The 15,000-nt window shown below is 41.1% G+C and overlaps 1 protein-coding gene across 2 annotated transcripts in view; it reads right to left on the bottom strand.

Annotated features, from left to right (window-relative positions):
• serinc4 (serine incorporator 4) overlaps positions 1-12,733 on the bottom strand; it is a 22,721-nt gene extending 9,988 nt beyond the window's left edge. For both annotated transcript variants that reach the window (XM_034573801.1, XM_034573790.1), the window contains exons 1-5: positions 12,373-12,733; positions 3,576-3,743; positions 1,501-1,679; positions 632-711; positions 384-477 (exon numbers count right to left, since the gene is read on the bottom strand). In XM_034573801.1, the coding sequence (XP_034429692.1) occupies positions 384-477; positions 632-711; positions 1,501-1,679; positions 3,576-3,743; positions 12,373-12,492 (641 nt within the window). In that variant the 5' untranslated portion in view covers positions 12,493-12,733. The remainder of the gene's footprint in view (positions 1-383; positions 478-631; positions 712-1,500; positions 1,680-3,575; positions 3,744-12,372) is intronic.
• Positions 12,734-15,000: the final 2,267 nt, after the last annotated feature.

Below are 15,000 nucleotides of genomic sequence, written 5' to 3'. Positions count from 1 at the left end.
TGATGATAGTTCACTGTTATTAGTCCCAGAGATGGAAACGGGCTCTGCGTCTGAAGTCAGGATTTCTTGTGTTTCATGTCAGTAAAGAATTTCCAGGACTTTTTCCAGCAATAAATTGACACCTGAGAATTACACTTGTTTGTGTAATTCCATGAATCTGCTGCAGCCTCCGCTCTTTTCGGTTCTACACCACATTTGGAACCTGGCTGCAGGAATCTGCCGTCACTGATGTTTTATGAGACTGACGTCAGGACTCGTTTGATATATAGAGGGTATAGGGTTAGGATTTGTATTTACCCGAACCCTAACCCTATTTTTGATCATTAATATATATTTGATATCACTCTTACAATCTAAAATAATGGACATTATGTTCATCTCACCAGTTCTTGTTCCATGTGTGTGCAAAAGCTGTGATGAGGATGAGTTGGATGAGGATGAAGGCGAATCCTCCGACCACACCCACATAATGCCAAGCTGTGGAAAAGAAAAGAGCCTTAGTTCATGTGATTAGTTTCAGGAACGTGTGAATCGTAAATCAACTGATTTCAGAGATTTAAGTGAAATCAGCAGATTTCTGCTCCTTCAGAGCAGAGCGGCTCTCTGCTGCCCTCTAGCGGGAGTCTCTCACCGTGCAGGAAGGACTCTGTCGGGATGAAGAAGGCGGCCGTGCACGTCCCGAGGAGGGTGATGAACTTTAAGAACCAGAAGCTGACAGACGACACAGAACCACCGGTTAGTTTCCAAGGTTCAGTGTTAAAATCTTCTGCTTTCATCCTCTCTGCTTCTGTTATTTGAATTAAACTATAACATATTTTACTGCCTTTTCCTTCACCTCTTTTTACTGCTGTTCCATTCTGTACTTTATTTAATTAAACTGCTTTTTCCTGGTTGTGACACACTTTGCCTGACGTCACTAAAACCAGATCAAAGAAGATCATTTAAAATCATTTCAATGCTGAAGGGATTCGAAAGCAAAGTGTTTGCAGTCTGTGGCCTGCACAGATTTCCTCAGGGCACTGGGTCACAGACCAGAGCTGCGACCTTTGCGACCTTTGCCAAAGACCCTGAAACCTTTCGCTGTGAGTCTGGTGAGGAGATTTGCTCCAGAGAGGAGCAGCAGTCTGTCAAATCCTAATCCGAGCTCCGTCAGCGAGCGTGCACGGTGGAAAGTGTGACAACCGAGAGCTGTAAATAGACTGAGGCCGGGTCAGGTGAGCGGAGAAGAGACTTTCTCCTGTCTACAGATCAACTATATTCTCATTCAGGGAAACTCTCACTGTAAATTCACAGTTAGGTAAGGACAGAAGATTGAGTTCCTGTGTTGATTCATTCTGTGTTTGAGGATATTTGTTCTCTTCTAAATGGATAAAGGTGATATAAATCTAATAATCATAATTTATCTAATAATCAGAAAATTTACAATATAATAATATAATTTCCTCCATATGATGATGAAACAGTAATAATACTGATGTTTAGGTGATGATGACGTCTGACCCGTTGTGTATCAGCGCTCTGAAGTCCTGACTGGACTTTACATCTATGAGGAAGATCGCCATCATCAGGTAGAAACAGGAAGTGCCAAAGCAGACTCTGTAGACAGCGGAGTATCCGACCAACATCTCGCAGTGACCCCCGCCGTGCGCCTGGTCACACACCATGTTAAAGAAAGGCACCTGGAACACACACACACAACACACAACACATTAGGGACATGAATTTTGCTGATAGCATCTGATAGTGATGGTGGACCACGTCGAGGTGGCAGCTGATGGTGGATCCTGATGGCGGCAGTGGATCCTGATCGTTGACTCTGGTGGATCCTCAGACCCTCCTCAGATACTCGACCATTACTGACAATAATCCATCAGTTCATTGACCTTCAGCTACAAAGTGTTTATTCTAATCAAAGCTGTAAATACTCTGATCTCTCTGATGTTCTCTGTTCCACGGGACATCTGTTCACTTGTGTCCGTCCTGGGAGACGGATCCTCACATGTGTCTCTGAGGATCCGTCCTGGGAGACGGATCCTCACACGTGTCTCTGAGGTTTCTACCTTCTTTACCTGTTAAAGGTTTTAGTAGTTTGACTCTTGTTGAGGGTTAAGAACAGAGGACGTCTCACCTTGTTAAAGACCATGAGACAAACTGGGATTTGTGAATATGGGCTATACAAATATAATTTGATTGATTAATTGATTGATTGAATACACGATTGATTTAAGATCATTCTGTTACTACCATTGTTTGATTGAAGATTTGAAATGAGACCATTTTATGTCACTGTTGCTTCAGTTGCTCTTTCTGTGCTTCGAGGTCAACCTGCTGCTTCTGGACATCCTGAGCTCAGGACTTTAGGTCTTTACAGCGGCTGTGTCTAATCTCTGGAACTGTTCATTTCTTCATATCAGAACCGCTCAGAAACATTTTAATTATTGTTTAAGAGCCACTTCATTTCATCTCTTTTTGTGGAATATTTCAATTCTCAAAAATGTGTGATGTTTTATTAATAAACGTTTTGCTCTCATTTTGTGTATGTATATGTTTATATTCTTGTGTGTGGTGTGAGCCTGTTCAGCTCTTTGTCATGACGCTGAGCTCTGAGCTACAGAGTTTATGGATTTTGTTATGGACCTTTTCCTTGTTTCACCTGTTCACTCATCCCGTCTTGTTTCTCTCTCCCTTTATCTTTGTCCGTCTTCTGTCGCCATCTTGTTTCCAGTGTTTATAAGGTTTTTTCAGTTTAGCCGTTTTTTCTTTTCTGGTTTCCAGTGTTTTTCTGTTTCTGTTAACGTTTGTTTGCTTTTGTATCTTGTTCTTTTGTAGTAAAATGTTTTCCTCATTAAAGGAAACCTTTCGTTATTTTACCGGCTCCTGCGTCTGGGTTCCTGACAGTGTATAAATAAACCTTAGCTTTATAAAATGTGACATCATGTCACATGTTTATTTTGCTGTATAACTGGACAAACTTGCTGTTCTGTTCCTTTATTCTTCTGCTCCACTACTTTTCTTCCACCACCTTTAATTTAGATTTCACATTGACGACGTATGACATTATAAATAAAATATATATAAAATTGACTGTATACACAGTAGTAGGGCCACCACAGTATAATATCAGTATTAATAATACAATAACAGACATTATATCAATAATATTTAAGTGAGGTTTTATTGCAGGACTAATCATTGTAATGGCGTATTTGTATAAAACAGGACCTAAATACATCCTCGACTACTGTTGTGTTACTTGTTTGTTCTAAATCCTCTTAGGGTTAGGGGGTCAGGGTTAGGCTAACCCTGACCCCCTAACCCTGTTTGTCATTGAGTCTCTTTGATTGGCTGTTGTATCTGACAGGCAGCCAATCACAAACCATCCTGGGATGTTACTACTGTTTCCTGATTTCTACTCAAACACATATTTATCAAATCTTAGTGTCAGAATCATTATTTGTCAATTTGTCTGAAATTCAATTGTGATTGAAGTCACAAAACTAAATCAGCATCATCTTCAGCCTGAAGTCAGATCTTCTCAAATTAAAGAACCAAACATGACACAAGCTGCGACTCACGTTTTCCCTGACGAGCTCAGAGACGGTGCGGGACAACATGAGGCAGGAGACGGCACAGCTCAGGATATGGAAGAGGGTGTACATGACCCGGGTGCTGGTGGACGACCTGACCGGAGGACAGAAGGCACAGCAGAGCGAACAGGGAGCTGGACCACAGCAGCAGCAGATCTGAGGAGGAGGAGACGGGTCAGCATCTTCAACTGCTGGTAAAACAACACGTAACACAACACGTATAACTGTACGTATAACAACTCACTGCTGGTAAAACAACACATAACACAACACGTATAACAGCACGTATAACAACTCACTGCTGGTAAAACAACACGTAACACAACACGTATAACTGCACGTATAACAACTCACTGCTGGTAAAACAACACGTAACACAACACGTATAACTGCACGTATAACAACTCACTGCTGGTAAAACAATACGTATAACAACTCACTGCTGGTAAAACAACACGTAACACAACACGTATAACAGCACGTATAACAACTCACTGCTGGTAAAACAACACGTAACACAACACGTATAACTGCACGTATAACAACTCACTGCTGGTAAAACAACACGTAACACAACACGTATAACAGCACGTATAACAACTCACTGCTGGTAAAACAACACGTAACACAACACGTAACACAACACGTATAACAACTCACTGCTGGTAAAACAACACGTAACACAACACGTAACACAACACGTATAACAACTCACTGCTGGTAAAACAACACGTAACACAACACGTATAACAGCACGTATAACAACTCACTGCTGGTAAAACAACACGTAACACAACACGTATAACTGCACGTATAACAACTCACTGCTGGTAAAACAACACGTAACACAACACGTATAACAACTCACTGCTGGTAAAACAACACGTAACACAACACGTATAACAGCACGTATAACAACTGACTGCTGGTAAAACAACACGTAACACAACACGTATAACAGCACGTATAACACCACACTGCTGGTAAAACAATACGTATAACAACTCACTGCTGGTAAAACAACACGTAACACAACACGTATAACAGCACGTATAACAACTCACTGCTGGTAAAACAATACGTAACACAACACGTATAACTGCACGTATAACAACTCACTGCTGGTAAAACAACACGTAACACAACACGTATAACAGCACGTATAACAACTCACTGCTGGTAAAACAACACGTAACACAACACGTATAACAGCACGTATAACAACTCACTGCTGGTAAAACAATACGTAACACAACACGTATAACTGCACGTATAACAACTCACTGCTGGTAAAACAACACGTAACACAACACGTATAACAGCACGTATAACACCACACTGCTGGTAAAACAACACGTAACACAACACGTATAACAACACACTGCTGGTAAAACAACACGTAACACAACACGTATAACTGCACGTATAACAACTCACTGCTGGTAAAACAACACGTAACACAACACGTATAACAGCACGTATAACACCACACTGCTGGTAAAACAATACGTATAACAACTCACTGCTGGTAAAACAATACGTATAACAACACGTATAACAACTCACTGTGGTATAACAACACACTGCTGGTATAACAATACGTAAAACAACACGTATAACTGCACGTATAACAACTCACTGCTGGTATAACAATACGTAAAACAACACGTATAACTGCACGTATAACAACTCACTGCTGGTAAAACAATACGTATAACAACACGTATAACAACTCACTGTGGTATAACAACACACTGCTGGTATAACAATACGTAAAACAACACGTATAACAGCACGTATAACACCACACTGCTGGTAAAACAATATGTATAACAACTCACTGCTGGTAAAACAATACGTATAACAACACGTATAACAACTCACTGTGGTATAACAACACGCTGCTGGTATAACAATACATAAACAACACGTATAACTGCACGTATAACAACTCGCTGTGGTATAACAATATATATAACACTACGTATAACAACTCACTGCTGGTATAACAATACGTATATCAATACGTATAACAACACGCTGTGGTATTACAACACACTGCTGGTATAACAATACGTATAACAACACGTATAACAACAAACTGCTGGTATAACAATACGTATAACAGCACGTATAACAACTCACTGCTGGTATAACAATACGTATATCAACACGTATAACAACTCACTGTGGTATAACAACACACTGCTGGTATAACAATACATATAACATTACGTATAACAACACACTGCTGGTATCAAATTAGGTATAACACCACACTGCTAGTATAACAATACGTATAACAACTCGCTGTGGTATAACAACACACTGCTGGTATAACCTTACGTAAAACAACACGTATAACAGCACGTATAACAACACTCTACTGGTATAACACCACACTGCTGGTATAACAATACGTATAACAATATGTATAACAACACTCTGCTGGTATAACAATATGTATAACAACACTCTGCTGGTATAACAATATGTATAACAACACGTATAACAACTCGCTGTGGTATAACAACACACTGCTGGTATAACAACACACTGCTGGTATAACAATATGTATAACAACACTCTGCTGGTATAACAATATGTATAACAACACGTATAACAACTCGCTGTGGTATAACAACACACTGCTGGTATAACAACACACTGCTGGTATAACAACACACTGCTGGTATAACAATATGTATAACAACACTCTGCTGGTATAACAATATGTATAACAACACACTGCTGGTATAACAATATGTATAACAACACTCTGCTGGTATAACAATGTGTATAACAACACGTATAACAACTCGCTGTGGTATAACACCACACTGCTGGTATAACAATACGTATAACAATATGTATAACAACACTCTGCTAGTATAACAATATGTATAACAACACACTGCTGGTATAACAATATGTATAACAACACTCTGCTGGTATAACAATGTGTATAACAACACGTATAACAACTCGCTGTGGTATAACACCACACTGCTGGTATAACAATACGTATAACAATATGTATAACAACACTCTGCTGGTATAACAATATGTATAACAACACTCTGCTGGTATATAAATATGTATAACACTACGTATAACAAGACACTAGACGTCAACTTGGAAACACGAGGAGGTTCCAGATCTTTTGGTGATGAGGGCCGACGCCGGTGTGGATGAGCTGTAAACAACAACACTGATCTTTCCACAGCAGAGTTTATACGTCATGTCCGGCCTCCTGCTGCTCTACAGGCTCCGCCCCTGTTGCTCTACAGGCTCCGCCCCTCGCCTGGATGTCCCCACATGTTCCTGTTTGAACGAGTTGGACCTGACAACCTGCTGCTCTACAGGCTCCGCCCCTCGCCTGGATGTTCCCCACATGTTCCTGTTGGTGTGAACGAGTCGGACCCGACAACCTGCTGCTCTACAGGCTCCGCCCCTCGCCTGGATGTTCCCCACATGTTCCTGTTGGTGTGAACGAGTCAGACCCGACAACCTGCTGCTCTACAGGCTCCGCCCCTCGCCTGGATGTTCCCACATGTTCTTGTTGGTGTGAACGAGTCAGACCCGACAACCTGCTGCTCTACAGGCTCCGCCCCTCGCCTGGATGTTCCCCACATGTTCCTGTTGGTGTGAACGAGTCAGACCCGACAACCTGCTGCTCTACAGGCTCCGCCCCTCGCCTGGATGTTCCCACATGTTCTTGTTGGTGTGAACGAGTCAGACCTAACAACCTGCTGCTCTACAGGCTCCGCCCCTCGCCTGGATGTTCCCACATGTTCTTGTTGGTGTGAACGAGTCGGACCTAACAACCTGCTGCTCTACAGGCTCCGCCCCTCGCCTGGATGTTCCCACATGTTCTTGTTGGTGTGAACGAATCGGACCTAACAACCTGCTGCTGCTTCACAGGACAAACAACACAGAGAATCTCCAGCTGTGTCCTTCATGTGTAAAACTCCAGAGAAAGTCCAGAGTCCACTTTCTCTGTGTTCATGTGTGAAAACAACAATAATCAGCTGTTCTCTGGTCCGTCTCTCAGAAACCCATCACCACTGATGACGGATGAATAAGCGCCATCGACTTTCAAAATCAGATACTAAGTCACATTTAGATAAAATTCTCATAAAAATGATGTGACACAGTGAATTATGAATTCATGCTCACAAAGCTGCTGCAGTGGATCCAGATGTTTTATTGCTCATCACGTGTGGGTCATAATCTGATGGATAATACACAGAAGCTCATCCTTCATCTTCTCATTGAAGACTGAATAAACAACAGAGCTTGAATTATTTTACAGCTGAAACGTGACCAAAGGGACAGTTCACACAAATGTTGTGTCCATCCAGGAAAAGTGGAAAGATCCTTGGCTTTGGTTTCAGAAGTGAAATGAGACGTCACAGATTGAACTCTATGAACTTTCCTCCGTCAAATTAAACTTATTAAACTATTTTTGAACATAACTGCTGCTGTAGAGATGAAATGATAAGAAATGAATGGATAAGTCAATATAACTGTTTAATCACTTTACAGTTTTAGTTTTTGACTTGTGTAGCTTTCTTGTACAATGACCCTATTTCACTTGATGAGATAACTTAATGTAAGTCACTGAAGTATATGGATCATATATATATATAAATATATATATATATATTTTATAAGTTTCTGTTCTCGTCATGACCGTCTGGTGTCAACACACAATCATCACTCTGATTTAAAAAAATCCACGTGATACAATATGTTAATCAGGTATAATCTGGTTGAGATGTGAACACTGATGTGTTACAATTCAATGTGATAAAGAATTATTTCATATTAAATATGAAATATTATTAAATAAATACATCCAATAAATAGCGATTTAGTTGCACTTATATGTCATTAACATGTAGAACTTTGTAGTTTGGCTTTCTTGAAGAAATTTGTACTTTCTTGATTCTTGTTGTTCTGGTTTGTTCCTCATGGTTGATGCACTGATTGTGAGTCGTTCTGGATAAAAGCGTCAGCTCAATGAAATGTAACTTGAAACAGTAACACAACAGTTGGAGATGATCATCATTAGAGTTTCTACATGTTTACAAGTATCCAGCAGCTAATCTCAGAGATAATCTGCATGAATCACCACATTGACCTCATTACACACTGCACAAACAAACACACACACACACACACAAACACACGCATACACATGCACACACGTGTACACACATAAACGGACACACACACACATATGTACACACACGCAAACACTGCACAAACACACACACACACACTCACACTGCACAAGCTCCCGCCCAAGGGCAGCCGGGGGTGCTCGTTCCATCTCTTCTCCTGATCTCCTTCAGACTGGTTGTTATAATGAAACAATAATCTCCAGTTGTACATCGGGTGTTTCAGCCTCTTAATCACAGAACCTGAGGCTGGAGGTAAATCTGACTGGCTACTGGTTTGTATGGCAGCGCTATGAAAACCATGTGGCTGCTCAGTAGATCATTATCACGTCATTACCTTTTCTAAACTAAACTGAATACCTACTGGTACAGGCAGCAGAGTAAGAAGCTGTCATATTCAAGAAACTACATCAAATGTGGCTGCAATAAAACTAAGATAAAAGGAATAAAGGAAATAAAACAGTAGCACCAGAATTACAAATCACATGTTAGAAAGTTCATAATAATAATAACAATAATAATAAAAACTTTATCCAAAGCGACTCACAATAAGTGCATCAACCATGAGGAACAAACCCAGAACAACAAGAATCAAGAAAGTACAATTTTCTTCAAAGAATTGCCAAACTACAAAGTGCTACACGTAGTTTAAACATCATCTTCTTGACCGAGGTGTGGTCTGAAGAGATGTGTCTTCAGTCTGGAGGAAGACGTGTGGACTTTCTGTCCTGATGTCCATGTGGAGCTGGTTCCACCGTTTAGGAGCCAGGACAACAAACTGTCAAGATGTTGAGTGACAGCTGTCCCTCGCAGTGAGGGAGCAGCTGATTGGTCGATGCAGAGCGGAGTAGACGGGGTGTAAGGTTTGACCATGTCCTGGATGTAGACTGGACCCGATCCGGTCACAGCACGGTACCAAGTACTAGTGTTTTGAAACTGATGTGGGCAGCTACTGGTAACCAGTGAAGGGAGCGGAGTGGTGTCAGTGAACTCAGGTTAAAGACCAGTGGAGCTGCTGCTTCCTGGATGAACTGCAGAGGTCGGAGGGCAGCAGCAGGTAGACCTGCCGGGGGGGGGGGGGCAGTAGTCTAGGTCTGAGATGACCAGAGCCTGGACCAGAGCCTGGACCAGAACCTGGACCACAACCTGGACCAGAGCCTGTACCAGAACCTGGACCAGAGCCTGCACCGCCCTCTGAGTGGGAAGGGGACGTATCCTCCTGATGTTGTGTAGCATGAATCTACAGGAACATGATGTTGCAGTAATGTTGGCAGTGAGGGAGAGTTGACTGTCGAGTGTCACACCCAGGGTCCTAGCAGTCTGGGGGGGGGGGGGGGGCTAACACGGAGTGGTCAAAGGTCATACTCAGGTCGTGGGTGGGAGGAGCCTTTCCCTGGGAGGAAAAGTAGTTCAGTCTTATCAAGGTTGACACTTATATCTCATAAATCTATTATATTCTATTTTCTTGAATCTTCTTTGTCTCAAGTTCTGAGACATCATGTGACCAGTGTCATAGTCCAGTGTGTGGACATATATACAGATTTATATAATATACGAAATGTAAACACTTATATATATATATATATATAATTATGTGATACATAGTCATAAAATGCCTTGATTCATTTGTCCTGTGTCCAGTTTGTATTTAAGTCCGTTCAGTCTGTGTTTCTCTTCCTGTTTGTTTCTGCTTCCTGATCCTTGTTCACCTGTTTCAGTTTGTTTCTGCTGGAGACTTATTTTAGTTTTTCAATAAGTTCAGTTTTTTGGATTGGATCTTGCTCCTGCCTCCTCGCTGTGACACACTTATATATAATATATGATATTATGATATATACAGTTACATATAATATATGATATGATATGCTATATGATAATATGATGTCACACATGAACACAGTATGAGATGAGAATCATCATCACCTGACTTTTGTAAATAACGTGTTTTATTTATGAGTTTAATCTACAACTCATTATCATATTTACATGATAACAAAGAGAAAATAAAAAGATAAATAAATCATTTAACACGTTAATCATAACGTCCTGGATAAAAAGTGATGTGAGGAGCTTGTGACAGATGAACAAACAGTTTGAGGTGATACAAGTTTAGCATGTGAGAAGTTCACAAGGTTCAATTCAGATCTTTGCTTTAAATACACTATTTGACGTTTGCAACTCCCCAAGCTGTCGTTCATGTGAACTCACTCTCTGATTATTCCGGGTATAACAGGTCTATTTCCAGGAGACTTCATGACGAGAAGCAGCTCAGGTGTAAATAATGACACCTGAGTGTTCAACGTGCTGATGAACGAGGGACCAGGACTCACCTGCGGACTTATTCTGTATCTGTGATAAAACCATGTGACAAAGTAACCCGTCGTGTAACTACAGCACAAATAAAGGTTTGATTTTCAAATGTGTAAAGAATTTTACTTCACGGGTTACGTTCTACTCCCCAACACCAAGATCCTCAATGAAATTAATCATCATGATGGAAAATATATTTCATGAAAAACCAGCTCATGGTGCTCGAGGGCTCACAAAAGTCTCAGGGATTCATCATCTGTGGAGCATGAATACTTGATGCCATCACTACATTACATAACATCACATTTCATTTAGCTGACGCTTTTATCCAACTCACAATAAGTGCATCAACCATGAGGAACGAACCAGAACAACAAGCATCAAGAAAGTACAATTTCTTCAAGAAAGCAAAACTACAAAGTGCGATAAGTAAGTGACATGTAAGTGCTACTGAATTGTTAATTTAAAATTGTATTCAAGGTATAGTTGGAAGACATGTGTTTTTAGTTTGAGGAGGAAGATGTGTAAACTTTCTGTCCTGATGTCACTGTGGAGCTCATTCCACCGTTCAGGAGCCAGGACAGCGTGAGCTCGTTGTGAGGGAGCAACACATCCAATAACTGCCGTTAGATTGTGATAGATAGATAATCAATAATCAATTAGGACCAAAGTCAATGGAGTGTCTGAAAGTCCAGCTGCCTCCTGTTTGAGTAACATGTGATCACTTTAAGAAAGTCAGAACTTCCTCATGTGTCTCAGATGAAATTCAAACAAAAATCACAATGACAGAAACCAAAGATAAATATGATTCATCATTTAAGATTTTACTTTTTTTAGATCTACAACATGAATGTGCTGCTAACATGTCAATGCATCATTCATAATAATAACAAAATTCTGAACACTCTGTGGAGATTCCTTTCTACTTGATATTTATGATATGATGAAACAAGGACATGAACTCATGATGGAAAACACTTGAAAAATAAAACATCAGAATTCTTCATCCACAACTAAATCAAAATCTAGATAATAAAAATCTGTTATTTTAGATAATCCAGAGTTATAATAAATACAACTTTAGAATTATTTGAATAATCCAGAGTTATAATAAATACAATTTTAGAATTATTAAAATACTCCAGAGTTATAATGAATACAATTTTAGAATTATTAAAATACTCCAGAGTTCTAATGAATAAAAGCATCTTTAGATCATGTGTAGAAAAGTAAACACTTTTCAATCAGCACCACACTGAACAGATCTCCAGCTGCTGGTCCGCTCTCACCTGATAGGCCACCATGTTGAGGAAGTAGTTGTAGATGCCGCTGCGGTTCACCCCCTGAGATGCCGACATCGTGCCTCTAAACTGTTTTTCCTCCGACCCCACGACTCTACATTTGGCCATAAAGTTCCAGCACAAACAGGCTTTGGTCAGACGTCCGGCAGCATCCTCACATCGTCAAACACAAGAACAAAAAGTCGTCCTCACTCTGTCCTTATGCTGGATTATCAGTAAATCTGCTGCAGCCCAACATGAGCTCAGCTCCTCCAGACTCACAGGGAATAACTGCTTCTTTTCACCATATCCTGCGAGTGTTGGCTCTGCGGCTGTGGTGGTGGTTGCCAGAAAACAGGGTGAGATGGTGTAGAATGCCCGGTGCCCTCCCCCATCCTCCCCCTGTCCTACCCAGTCAGATTAGGTCTGTGAGGGGAGGAGGGGGTGAGGAGGACAGAAACCATCTGTCCCTCCCTTCCCCTCCCCCAGTCCTGCTCAAACACCCACAGAATGACACCATTGGACCCACGTTTATTCCAGACGTAGAAAATTAAACAATTACCCCGTGTGATTTTCTGACACCACGGTCTCCTGCTGCACCCACCAAACCCCCAGAGCTCGGCCGAGTGAGAGTCGCTCAGAGAAAGAGGCCACGTCCGTAATCCTGACAAGTTATCAGGACGGTCGAGTTTGACCCACATCACCGAGCGGACGAGGGATAAAGGCTTGAATGTGACCCTGGATAGTTCCAGAAAATAAAACTTAACGTCATGATTTAATGTTTCCTGCTATGCGCTGATGTTTTCTACCTGTTTTGGTTTGTCTGGGTTTGTCTGTGTGTTTTATATGTTTGTTCACAGACTGTCTGACATCGGGACGACCGAACAGGAGCGTTTCAACCAAACCTCATTCTGATCTTAAACAATTCTTGGTTATCAAGGTGATAAACTAAGGTCACACTGTGCAGACACATGAATAATGATAAAGTAGTTTAAATTTAAGAGAAACACCATCGTTTCGTGCAAGTGTCCATGACCCCCCCTATTATCCCCAAGTCAAATCCAGACCCGTTAACATATGACACGTAACCCATGATGCTACATACACATAGGTCACATGGCTGAGTTGTGTTTGTGTGTCTGTGAATTGTCGCAGCACCTGAGAGCCGTCGATCTTCAGTGACGGTGAAGTTAGCTTGAGGCTAACAAACGCTAATAACTGTTTACAAGCAGCAGAGCCACTGGTTATTTTGGTCTTTATGATTCAATGAAATATTCTAACTGTGGGTAATGACAGTTATTTGACAGGAAGTGAATGTGTCGCAGGTTTTCACAATAAAACAAATCCCTGCAGCTGACTAGACTTCATATAAACTGAATATTGAACAATCATTTAAATTACTAATTACTACTGAAAAAAACACACTTTAGCCTCCTCACATTTCACCTGTTACACAACTTTGTTGTTCGTTGTTACCCACTTCAGGACTCTATCCCAGACCAGGGTTGGGCAGTAATGCATTACTTTAATATTATTTCTTTTCCAGTAATGAGTAGTGTAAGGGATTACAATTTCTAAGACAGTAATAATATTACAGTTACTAATCCAAGTCACGCTGCACTACTGGTAACCAGAGGGCGATTTGTATTTTTTCTTATGGCGTAGCTCAGGTCGGCCTCTAGCCACAGAGCTACCATGCATGGAGGATGAGGGGGAAGGAGAGAGAAACACGTTCTTCAGCTGGAAGTATTGTCATTATTTTGTGTTTGTCTCAGTTAAAGATGCAAAGTACATTGTCGTCCGTTGTAAACTTTGTGCGAGCAGCAAAATGATGTCACTGGTAGCAGAGGGACGTTAAGTGGACAAGATCTGAAAAAGCTTGTCGCTGGTTTATCATCGAGGAGAAGTTCCCTGATTCCACAGGGGACTCAGCCTCATTTCGAGCCATTAGAGAAAATACCCATGAAGTGATACGCTGCCACAGAGAAAGAGATTTACCGGCTAACGTGAGACAAATGCAAAAAATGTAATCTAATTTAAAGGCCACGTCCGGACAGTTAGTTTCCACCACTGGCATCTGGCTAACAACAAAAGCTTTCTGGGTGTAACAGCTCACTGGGTTCGCTGCTCCACTTCGAAACGAAACCGGCTGCCATGTAAAAGAATCAGAGGCAGGAACACATTCGATGTTTTTGGCTCAGAACTCAAACAAATCCATTCATCATATGTCTCTTGGCCACTGGGACAGACGATGCATGAAATTAGGTGTTTAAAGAATATCAGCGGGTGTCTGAGCTGAAGAAGACAGTGATGAGGATTTCACAGAAGCCCACAGTCACTTTACTCTCAGAGGTGAGTCGCACATAAACGAACCCACCAGTGATGTTGAGAAATAAGAAATGAACAAAGTCGTTAATAGAAAAAGATCTTTGGACAAAGTCCAGTCTACACAGAACATGTGGAAGAAATGAGCCTCAGACAACTACTGGTGCTGTGATCAAGGAGATGTGTGTGTGTGTGTGTGTGTGTGTGTGTCTGTGAAAGTGTGTATGTGTGTGTGTGTGTGTGTGTGTGAATGTGTCTGTGAAAGTGTGTATGTGTGTGTGTGTGTGTGTGTGTGTGTGTGTGTGTGTGTGA

Source organism: Hippoglossus hippoglossus, chromosome 3 (genome assembly GCF_009819705.1).
Source record: "Hippoglossus hippoglossus isolate fHipHip1 chromosome 3, fHipHip1.pri, whole genome shotgun sequence".
Lineage (NCBI taxonomy): Eukaryota > Metazoa > Chordata > Actinopteri > Pleuronectiformes > Pleuronectidae > Hippoglossus > Hippoglossus hippoglossus.
This window is presented reverse-complemented; position numbering and strand designations above follow the sequence as displayed.